The 12106-nt window shown below is 41.0% G+C and overlaps 1 protein-coding gene across 1 annotated transcript in view; it reads right to left on the reverse strand.

The window, feature by feature from the left end:
• Nucleotides 1–5996: 5996 nt before the first annotated feature.
• Nucleotides 5997–12106, reverse strand: part of ITGA2 (integrin subunit alpha 2) — a gene marked incomplete at its 5' end in the record, with an annotated part of 49362 nt that continues 43252 nt past the window's right edge. Inside the window, 3 exons of the mRNA XM_009272533.1 lie at nt 5997–6086; nt 6863–6979; nt 10472–10561. Of these exons, the coding sequence (XP_009270808.1) occupies nt 5997–6086; nt 6863–6979; nt 10472–10561 (297 nt within the window). The remainder of the gene's footprint in view (nt 6087–6862; nt 6980–10471; nt 10562–12106) is intronic.

A 12106-nucleotide genomic window follows, 5' to 3' on the forward strand; every position in this document is an offset into this window, starting at 1 on the left:
CAAACTTTCCCATTTTTGGTGTTCGTTTTTCCACATTTGTGTTTGCTGTTACCATGCAACTAATTAGTGTATTAATTTCACAAAAATAAATGGCTAGCTTGCCTTGTAGTGGATGGTTTATGAATGAAGTAAAACCTGCTCAGTGCTTGCATACTGGTGCTGTGCTCTGATACAGAAAAATAGTGGTATTTAGAACAGTTAAATTGTCCTTGGGGCGCTATGATCGGGGCAATTCCTGTGTTGCACTAGTGCCGCTCTAGTGCTGCAGCCTCCTGGAAGATTTCTCCAGGGTGACCTTAACTGCACCTTCCCCATCAGCAATGCAGCTGGGAAGGGGGGTGCAGAAAAGAAGAGAAAGAATAATTGTGTACTTCCCCACAGTGACCAGGAACAATGAATGGAAGAGATGTTGTACTGAGTCACAGCTGAGTGTTACAATGTGTGTACGCTGCCATGGACAAAACAATGAAATGTCATTCTGTGTCCCTAGCTGTGCATGAGGCAAGTACTGCTTTGTTCTGGAACAATGATGTATCGGTCTTGTGTAACTTCGGGTTCTTCAGCTGGCATCTAAAAGCGAAATGGAAATGCCCCTAGGAGGGATGATGTGCATAATTAGAGGTAAAATGTATCTCACTGAAATTTAAGTCCATACTCTGAGCTTGGTGTTCTAGCTCCCTCTGTAGGGCTACCATCTCTGCTAGGGCAATATTATCCTAAGAGGGCAAATTACTCTCTTCTAAGATAGCTGCCTAAGGCTATGTCTGGAGCGACCCAGAAGTGCTTCCAAATTTCCAGGCCAGGGCATGAATCCCAGCTTTGTCTGACTGTGTGTCAGGGAAAGATGTGGCTGCACACGTCCTGGTTTCCACACATGCAGGACTAGGCTGATGGATGAGGGCTACCTTGTGTTCTGGTGAGGTCCATGAGTGGAATGATAGGCAGCTGCAGATCAATATACAATGCAGTCCCAGCTTTCTGGGATGAGTCCAGCTGTTTCCCTGCCTTAGCTATAGGGGAGAGTAATCCCACCCATCTGTGGCTCTTCCAGCTGTGTCACAGTGTGCTGCAGAGGTGGTGGCTCCAGGTGCAGACATGTTCCCGGGAACAGATGCTGCAGACCAGAGGGTCATCGTGTGATTCCTGTAGAGATCTGCCAGATGAGGGGTGTTTGTGGAAGTGAAGCGCATGTCTTCAGAGCGAGAATTTGTCCTTCTGAAAAGATGTCTTGGTCTTGGCTGGCAACATTTGAATACACTGATCTATCCCTTTGTCTGGCAGAACGTCCATATACCAGCACTGCTTAATTTTAAGAGTTTCCTTTCCTGATTTTCATCTTTCATTCTGCTCTGTTCTCAAGAGAATCTCAGCCTGATACATACTATGAAAACAGTAACTGATGGATTGTCGTGAAATAAACGGGGCGAGGGGGACGGGACTGTGTTATAAGGAGCCTACCCAGGAGATGGCAGCCGAGAGACGGCTGTGTGGGAGGAGCGGCTCCCAGTCTGCCCAGGTGCTGACTGTGCTGGGAAATACAGGCCCTTGCTTCAGCCGTCACTCATGAAAGTGCCACTGTCACACTCAGGAGTGAAGCCTTTAGATTGCTCAACTTTAAACTAGATTTTTGTCTTTTCTCTCAGCTTGCTTTTCCCATAGCTGTTCAAGGAATTTCTAGTTTCATAAACTAACACATTCATTTGCTGCATCAAAAACATTAAAAGGAAAAAACTGCTAAAACTAATTAACAAAGTGAAATTGTCTGTGAAAGCAGACAATGCTACCCCTTGCCCGCCAAAAAGCTCTGAAAACTCAATCTTGAGCTCTTCCATTAAGTATCCTGTGGAGATACTTGAAGAAAGAGAGTTAAGAATAGGCTGATGACTATAAATCAGCGGTTTCTTTGAGTACCTTAAACCTGTTTTTTAAAAACAAACCAACCATACAATTTGACCTTATCAAGTGTTACAAAAATTAGCATCCTGATGTATCTTTATAGCAGTTCTGTTTTAGAAGTTCCATTTTGACTATTTTAAGAGAAAGAGGCAAATACGTTTTAAAAACTGCTAGTACACCAAAGCTTTGATTGCATATAATTGATCATTAATGAGGGCAGAAAGGTCGACTTAAAAGATAGGACTCAACTTTTCTAAGGCTGTGAAAATTATGTACACTTTATTACCTTTAAAGGCAATAAAAAGTTGAGGCAATTCACTGTAGATTTTGAGATGCATTTTCATACCTTCATTTTCTTCAGTCTTTAATTTGCAAGCTTTTGTTGTACCTCAGTTTTGGATATGAAGGGTAATACACACAAGGCAGTATATAAGGAATCTGGCTTTCAATTCTGCAGAGCACTGAGACTTGGTGAAAGATGGAGTTTTTTGCCTTAAGATTAGGGTCATCTGGTTCTGTATTACGGAAGTGTTAAAGTTGGTAGCCTGAATGTTTATGTACCACTGTTAAAAATATGGAGGAGTTGAAAGTGGGGAAAAAAAAGGAAGCTCTGTGAAAATGGCTAGTTTTCAGGTGGTAGTTACTGCCATGACTGTCTTCCTGTTCACAGCCAAGTTCTTCCCTCTTCCTTTCCCACCGTGCTCCTGCTGAAATGTTGCATTCAGCTTTTCTAGCATATGATGGGGAGTAGCCAGAGCTGGTGCAGGAGACGCTACTGCTGACCAATTCTGTACATAGTATAAAGTGTAGGGCATGGGGCTGGCAGAGTATGGTGTGATTTTAGATGCCAGTGGCGATAACCTCATGTTTATAGGAAGGCCTGACCATGGTAAGGTTTTAACACCAACTATTCAACCAGAGTTATTCAAATATAGATATTTTACACTAATATGAACTTACACTACAATATAGCTTACCAGTAGTGTTATACTCATGACTATAACCTACAAGACTTCAAGTGCAGCTTCTTTGTATACCTAGCAGAATCGCCCCCTTAGGGTTTTCACTGTGTGCTACTGGAACAAAGACATATTTGGCCCCATTTTATGTAGTGCTTTTTCAGTAGCAGTTCTTCTTTTTAGCTGTTTAAAAATAAATGAGTCTGTGTTCAGCAGTATTCTTGTTTTTATTGTAGTAACGCTGTTAGGCCCTCAGGTAGGCACCACAGTGATACAGTCCCTGCTCCCATAGAGCTTACATCCTAGCTTTCAAAAGTCAGTTTGATTATAAACTCTCTTATACGTCCCAAATCTATACATAGGCTCATATGAAACTAACTCTGAGTTTGGACTTGATTCTAGTACTTCAAGAAGTCAGTAGCTAGATTTCAAGACCAGAATCAGATATAACTTGAGTTTGCTGAAGGTATTCCTGACTTTTCTGGCTGCAAGCACAAACAGAAGCACATGCTGAAGCTCAACATTTCAGAATATTATTTAACCTGTAACGTGCTGTTTTAAAAAAGTAAAACTAAAAACAAAACCATCCCCTTGCGCATAATACAAAATATACATAATATATCCAGCATTATTTGCGGCTGTGCCAACTTAAAAGTGCAATAGACTCACCCATTACAAAAACTGAATTAGCCATTTAAGTATTAATTGTAAAAGAAAAATAAACTAGTAACTTGAAGTGGTTAGGATACAAAAACCTTACCCATTGCTATGCCTTCCCTTTATTTTGGGAAAAAGTATCATGTCCAGGCTGGGGGGAAAATCCTGTTGTCTGGGACAAAATAAAACCCAGTGAAGACTAGTGAATTGAATCATTGCTACCTGATTGATAAACTGTTAAATCCCCAAAAAAGTTGGATGTCAGATATTGACCTGTACCTCCCACTGAAGGTGGAAGAAGGAAATCTGGCAGAATGCCTAAATTTCCCTTGCAAGCAGCACCAGAAATGAAAGATACTGCCATCTGCTGCGTTGTGAAATTCCCCCTCTGACCTGGAGTGCATGACCCTGGTTATGTAGGAGCTTCCCACACGTACAGGTGTAGGGTTTTGTTTTCTTCCTCACAAGTTTATACAAGAATTGAGGCAGACAAATTTTTATCTTTACTTTCAGAGCATTTGCCCTCCGGGTTTATAATTACAAGTCAGGAGCTTATTCTTTAGCTTTATGCAACTGCGACTTTTTTTTTTTTTTTTTCTTTTTAAAAAAAAATTTTTTTTTTTTTTTACTTTTTAAATAATTGTTTTGGTCACAAACTCAGCTGATGGCAACGATCTTATTTGACAATCAAGATCAGAATCTGGATTGTTTTTCAGAAAGTTAAATACCACCCACCCCAAAACATAACATTTCATAGATACAAAGTAAATCCAAAACACATATAAAACTACACTGAGCACAATCCAGCTGTCACTGCAAATGAAGCTGTTATTTGCCAAAGAGATGGTTGGCTTCTGACTGATTAAAAAGACTGAGTAAAACTTTCAAACATGCTCAAGCCTAGTTTGTGAAGAGTCCCTCACAAAATAATCTGAAAGGTGCCTAAGCATAATTACAATCTAGCTTTGGGGGAAAGAAAACATTACTTCGGGTTCTGAATAAGGCACATTTAAATGTTTTACTCTTCAAGTAAATCACCTCGAATTGGAAACAATCTCACTTGCATGGCAGCGTACATAACGACAACACACACATCTCTCACAATCGATTATAAGCATAACTGCCAGCCATGAGAGAGAAAGGCAGCCAAAAGGCCAATTCCCCTGACTGTTACCAGTCTTACAGCGTGGGCCTTTTTAAGGCTGAGCTTTCATTAAAACCAGGCAGCATAACAGCATGTGATAAACTTGAGGTGTGTAACCAACACAAAGTCACCCAAGTGTTGTGCTCAGAGCTCCTTCCAGAGCACTACAGTACTTTACTGTATAAAACATAAGTTAACTTCATCAAGACATGAACGTCTGGGACCAAATACAATGTGACAGGTAAGGAGGTCATACTGAACTTCAGTCTCCTGGAGGGCACTGAGATGCTAAAGAAACAAGTGCAGTAAACAATTTACAGAGCTTAGATCTTCACGATCCTCTGTCCTAACGTGCATACTTCCTCAGTCATCATCCCCTTTAGTTCACTTCATGCTCTTGTTTTGCAAAATCTTTCACTACAGAATTAAAGGCAAGATCTTGACTGTCTTCCCTATTTACGTCAAAAACCAAACTGATGTCAGAGGGACTGCGAGCATAAAGCCCAGTGTAACAGTAGTGGTAGTGCTTCTCAAGATGAAATCTGAAAACCGATCATAACATTGCAGAGCACGTGCTGTAAGTGATTATGAAATTCATATTTTCTTCTTGGAGAGAAAGTATGCAGAAGGCAGTTATACATACCGTTTGGCAATATTTCCCCAAAGCAATGTACTTCAGTGATTTAGTGTGGCCTTAGTGCAAGGAATATGGTGAACTTTTGGAACAGTTTGCCCATCCAGTTGTCCTGTAGCACCCAGACAGACATCTTCATACACAGTTCCCACTTTACAGATTACTTAAGACAAAGGTTTGCTGGTGCAAATTATTTCTCTAAAACAATAAGGATGGAGCTAGTCAATGAAAAAATGAGTTTTCTTCTCCCAGTCTGGAAGCAGTATTCACCACACATTCATCATCAACTTAATAGAAAATGTCCTTTACACATATGGTACTTGTCAACTGAATTATGAACTGATGCTATTCCACAATAATCTGAAATAAATTGCTCTGTTTCACTCTGCAGTGGATCAGGAGAAGGGTTGCTGGCACAATATGTTACTGTAAACTCCGGACCTGCCAGTTCTAAGGGCTAAGTTTGTTTGAAAGGCAAAAATTTACAAGAAAAGGCACTATAAATCATTTTTGAAAAAAACAAACTGTCCTGCAGTTACTCTTATAATAGAGTAGAATCTGTAAAATATTTTCATCTATAAAAAGACACTTTCATTAAAAATGTTTAAATGTTACTAAGCTTTAAGGCACTCCAGCTGAAGAACCGACTGGATCACAACTACTGTTGGTGGCTCAGATCTCTCTTTATCCACATAACTCATCATCTTCAGTCTTTGTCCTTTGTGAGTTCTGTAATTTCATCGACATCTTCTATATCCTGTGCCATTTTCTCATACTGTCTCTTGAAGAAGCCAAGCTGTGAGAAGTATTAAAGTAACACAACATCACGGTGAGTCATTGATAGTTACATTTCTCAGCTGAGCTAAATAGTGTGATGGTAGAAATGCACGTGTGTGCACGCACACACATACAGTGTTTGATTTGTAGATAATTCCTAACTAAAATGAAAGGAGCTGGGCCTTAAACTCCTGGCTGGTGCAACTAAATGCCAAAACAGCAGTGCCGAGTAGCCAGTTGCGTCCCTGCCAAGATACAGGCATCTTCATGCTGCCTTGGTGTGCCAAGGAGCCCTTCAAGCACCAATGCCCTGGCACACAGAAAAACTTCTCTCTCCTTAATCTAGGTGTTCTTTGTAAATGACTTTCTGCCCTCACCCTTCTCTGTTCTCTTTTTGTCTGTTCAGTGTATATCCTCTCCCTCCTTGCTTCTAATCCCCAGCCTTGCCCACTAGGAATATCATGGGAGTTCAGAGCCCAGCTGGGGAGTTAGGGAAGGAGGCAGGCAGTGTCAAAAGGAAAAAAGTAAATGCCACAGCCCCTGTTTTGAACCATTGGAAACTCATTTATCATCTTCATGTTGCCAATTTCTATGGGGACCCGTTTCAGAATTTTGATTTTTAAAGCCCTTCTAAATGCTCCCATCAAGGGCGCAATGCCAATGCAGTATTATTCGTACCACCAAACTGCATGTGCGGTTTTGTTCAGCACCAGTGAAGAGAGATTCCAAAGAAAATAGCCCAAATGTATTTATCCCTTTCTGCTTTTTTTTTAAAGAATATAAACACCTACTTACTTTCCACAAAACGGCAACTAATACTAACAGCAAGAGGAGTCCAGCCAATATACTGCCAATCACAACACCAACTGGTATCTCAGCTTTCTCATCCGGCTTTATTATTGTAACTGGGATCTGAAAGCAGAGAGATTGCGCGTTAGGGGTTAATGTTAAGTGCATATAAAATAGGATTTGTAAACCAAATACTTCACTAATCAAGAATAGCTGGACTGCACACACTCCAGGATCAATGACTGGAACACACCGGGCAATTACAGCCCTTTCACTGGTGTCCACAGCTACCTGGTTGCACCAGCATGGCACACGGCAGTGCCAGTTAAGCATTAGGGGCGCTCATCACGCTTGGCCATACATAGCAGGCAGAGAAGCAATCTCTTCCTGCCAGCTTTCTGCCTCTCCAGTAACAGGAGCTCTTTCAGCGTTGTCCCCATAGTGCACGGACACACCATCACTAGGTAAACCAGACATGCTTACATGCAGGTGGGGAATAGCCTGGTGTAGAGCCCCATCTGCTCAAAACAGACTTCTGCTGCATCAGTGGAGAAGAACTGCTTCCAACCGAGCGTTGTCAGAGCCTGTTATCTGTGGTGGGCAGCTGTAGGAGGCAATACTAATCATGGAGGACAGACACCATCATGCACTCATTGTGTCTGCTGAAATTTCTCCCCTCCTGCTGGGCAGGTACCTCTATCTCCTTTGCCTGCTGTTCTTATCTTCTGGGAAACCACTAACAACTTGTTAGATCTTCTCATGTTAATCTGTGTTCTCCTGAGTCAACTGCATGAATTTGTTGTCAGATGTATGGGTCAAACAGGAGTGTTTCTAGCACACCTTTGCTTCCTGAACTACAAGCAATACCAGAGAGCTCCCAGAACAGCATATGGTATCTGGAAGTTAGTTTTCAGGTGACACTGTATCTAGTTGGATTGGGTATGACCGACTATATAGTTACATATAACATAGTTGCTCAGGGAGACATTGCTGTAATATTTATGAACTGTCAAATCTTTGCATTTAATCTTGGAACGACATGCATTTAGCATGAAGGATTTTTCCTTCCTGAAACATGATAAAAGGAGTCACGTTGGTTTATTTTCTCAGGGTTGTTTGCTCAGTGCATTTGTCTGGTGTAATTTAATCTTAAGCTTTCTGGGAAACTTGCACTGGGCTGACATCTCAGGGATTTCAGTCATTTCTGCTGGAAGGCTCCAGTGTTGTGCTAGGTGTGGCTGTGTGTATTCATTTCGCTGAGGCAGGATGGCTTTGTGTATTTTCTAACCAAATGGCTATAATGATGATTATAGCAGGTTAACGTTCTGTCCTCCAGCTGGCAGTCCTTTCCAACTTGGAAAAAATCTGAAAGCTTTTACGCAAAGATACCTAAGCTGCTTCCCCACATAGCATCACAAGGCAATATTCATTTGTTTGGCTACACAGCAACCCAGCTCATTAAAAGTAAAGAGCCAATCTCATATGTATGTGCAGTTTGCCTAGTAATGCTTTCTCCATTAAATTAACAGTGAAGTGGCACTGTTGGAGAGGTAAATCGATGCCTAAGGACAAATATCTTCCCTGAAGTCAAACTGTGGTCAGTAAGACACCACAGCTGGGATTCACCTCATCTAGTGTTATATCTACAATGTAGTTCCTTGGCTTCCAATGGAGAAGGATAGGCTTTTTTAGGGCCTAATTCACCCTACTTATTTTCAGGATCATCTTTAAGGTGAGATGAATTGCATCTCAGAAATACCTATTCTTTCTACAGGTTAGGGTTTATAGAAGGGCTAACTCTGATGTGGATGGCTAATGCAGATAGTAAGTTGGATGAATCCTACCGCCCTCATCTGAAATAACAGGGTAAGTAGGGAAATAAACTCACAGATTGCTTCCGCACTGTCCTATTCCCAAGGAAGTGCGAAGGGCAAAGATTGGGTATCACTGCTGGCCTGCCAAGAAGTATATGCAGTGCTGGGTACTGACTCCATCGCTGAAGTGTCGAAGCAAACTGTCTGCCCTAGGGAGAGTGTACCTGCACCAGCTGGCACGTTTTCCAAGACTTCTCACAGAGCAAGAGGCTATCAAGTAAGGATCAGGCTGTAAGCCTCACCAAAAGCCACTGCGTTTCTTAGGAGCCCTGTGGATAACTTTCAGGGTCTGTTCAGCCACTGCCTCAGAGCTGTAGAAGTCCCAGCTGCAGACGTTTCAGTGGCTGGCTGAGGAATTACCTTTTATTTGTCAACTGACTTAATCAACAGTCATTTGAATAATTAAATTCTGGTTCTCCTGAAATCACCATCAGAACTGGTGGTAACATAAATTTGGCAGTATTGGAACTCCAACTGTGGAAAAATACCTCGTCATACATGGTTTATGAGCTACCTAAAAAGCCTGTGCAATTAATTGGAATATTTGCATTGTGTATTAATGAGTTTCATCTCCTAGCAGAAGTAATGCCGTGCCACAAAGCTGAGGCACTCAGCACAGTTCAAATACAGGCATATAGTTTTTCAGCAAAAACATGGCATTATTTCCAGAAAACACATATATTCCCTTTGCTTCTTCAGGCACTGGAGGTTTCCCTGAATACAAATAGGAGGTACATTAGAGGTTCTTCACAAGAAATGGAGTGATCCATGAGAAAACAATGACGAAAAAACAGTACTGAATTATGGTCTTATTTCCACATTGAGATAAATCAATCAATAACTGCCTTCGTACGTACTTAACTGAATTTTCCATTGCCTGTGAATGGGCTATACTACACATTCTCACACATATTTGACTCCCTTACTAACTTGCATTTTGGTCTTCAACAGCCTTGGTTATTTTTATGGATAAAAAAGGCTGGTAAATACTGTAAAAATAAACCTAAACTTAGTATTGCAAATGGATGAGTGTTCCTCTCTAGGTAGGCCAAGAGAACAAGGCATCTTTTTATTACAACAGCACCACAGCGCTAATGTATTCTTCAAGCGTTGTTTATGTTTGTGTATAGCAGATGGAAACCTTGGGAGAAGGATTCTACACTAACAAAGCGGTGGTTTGGAGACTTCTCTTGAGATTAGCTGCATCCATATTGTCTATATGACAGCCATTCCAAATGCAAAAATACTCCACGTTCTTTTACAAATAAGATTAAATTTATTTGATGGACACCTGTGCCAAACATTTGCCTACAAACATCAAACCAAATGAACTTACAGAAGTAAGACTATAAATCAGATTTGCGAAAATGCTTCCCAGAGCTCATTTATCTACAACAATTAATTACGTTGCAGAAAGAAGTCCACATTTTGATCTTTTGATCAACAGGAAGCTAAATGAATTTCAGAAGTTTCTAATGGAGTTTTGCTGGTAGTTCTACAATCTATTTGAGATCTACAGTTTTTAACTAAGTCTGATTTATATAGCAGTTGCCTGAAATGAAAACATTTTAGTAACTTAAGGGAGGTTGTATATAGCCAAAAGGATACATTAGTTCAACATAATCAAATGTCAGAGTTTGTAATTTGTTACGTACTCCTAAAGGACACTGAAATTAGATATTATCACTTTAATACAGTAAAAGAGAGAGAAGTTGAAAAAATGTACTTATTTATCACTTACAGTTAGGGTATTCTCTCCAATTATAAATAACTCAGGGTTATGTGTATCGATTTTTGCCTCTGCAGAGAGTTGTAATGTCTGAAAAGTTAACTGAAAGAGAAGATTAAAACAACTGTAAAGCTCTATTACAGGGCAAATCGACTAGAATGTAGACATCCTAAAATAATTCTCTTGCTTTGAAATGAAGACTTTAGAACCAGAAAAAACCCCCACAGTATTAACAAAATTAAAATGATCTTTTTATTTGTCCCAAGCTAATATGTCTATGAAAGTAATAAAGTATCAGTAATCCAGACTTAATTTTGCTGTTCTTACTTATTAGCAATGAAACTGGAGAACTGGCTTCTTTTCTTTAACATATAGTTCAAGCAAAACAGGAGTTGATTATATATCCATTTTTATAGTTATTTCAAAGCTGTCACTGCTGCTAGCAGTGAAGAGATGGGGGGGAGAAAATAACAGTGAGAAAGAAAGAAATAGCTCAGCAACAAAAGACAGATGGGGATATATCTCTGGCCTTTGAAAGAAATGGAAACTGGATGTTCTTTCCCTTTTTTCCCCCCTCACCTCTGTCCAATGCTTCTGTTTTTCCCCATTTATTTTTTCCTATCACTATCTGTTCCTCTCCACTGCTCAAATTCTGACATCGGTCCCTCAGCTTAAACAAAGAAGACAACAAAAATTTTAAGCCAATTCCCATTTGAAAAGGGACCTTGTGCCAGATCCCACTTCCCTCCGTGCATGTGTTGAGAGGAGAGGAGCGTGGCTATACAGACACTGCCAGCTCACCACTGCTCTTTTCCTCGTGCGGTGGGCACGGAGAGCCCCGCTTCCTACAGCACCACCGGGAATGGCCTCAGGTTCATGGGAGTACAGGAGCACTCGCCAGCCATACCAAATGCAATGCCTGCTCTGTCATTTTGCCTCCTCAGCCATTTCTCTGTGGCAGGGCCAGGTACTGTGGGCTTGATACAGGGAACGTGAGCAACTGTGGCTCCGCAGCAGCTGACGCACACTGAATTGACCATCCCTGCAGCATACAGTTATTGCACGCCTGTGCTGTGGCCATCGGCCCAAGTGGTCTGTCCTGCGCTCCTAAATGTTTAGAAACCTGCCTAAGCACTATTCAAAGCACCTCGTTAGTTCCTAAACACATCTTTCTTTGCTTTGCCTAGCAGGTACCGGCAAGCCTGCTATCCCCTTCTTGGACAATGACTGATTGCCACTAAATAAAAAGGCTGATTATATGCATTATTGAGTGCTTGCAAGGTTATTTGCATTGAACATTGACAATCAAATAGAAAATAACAAAATGGGAGATGAGAGGAAGACCGTGACATGTGATCTTTCCTTCCCATCACCCAGTGGTAAACAAATTATTTCCAGTTTCTTGCAAGGGTAGCAACCTTTTGTTCAGGTCTCCGCCTTCTGTGTACCTGACAGCACTAACAAGTGGTCTTGACCCAGCTGATTTGAACAATACAAACTTTAAAGCCAGACAGATGCTTTCATTCACACACTTGCATAAGTATATTACATTATCAACCTGACCTTTTAAGAGCTGAATGCTAAAGCTCACAACAGCCCTGCTGTTAAATGTCAATACCTGCCATAAGACTCGCCAGACAAACTAAG

Source organism: Aptenodytes forsteri, unplaced genomic scaffold (assembly GCF_000699145.1).
Source record: "Aptenodytes forsteri isolate BGI_AS27 unplaced genomic scaffold, ASM69914v1 Scaffold92, whole genome shotgun sequence".
NCBI classification, from domain to species: domain Eukaryota; kingdom Metazoa; phylum Chordata; class Aves; order Sphenisciformes; family Spheniscidae; genus Aptenodytes; species Aptenodytes forsteri.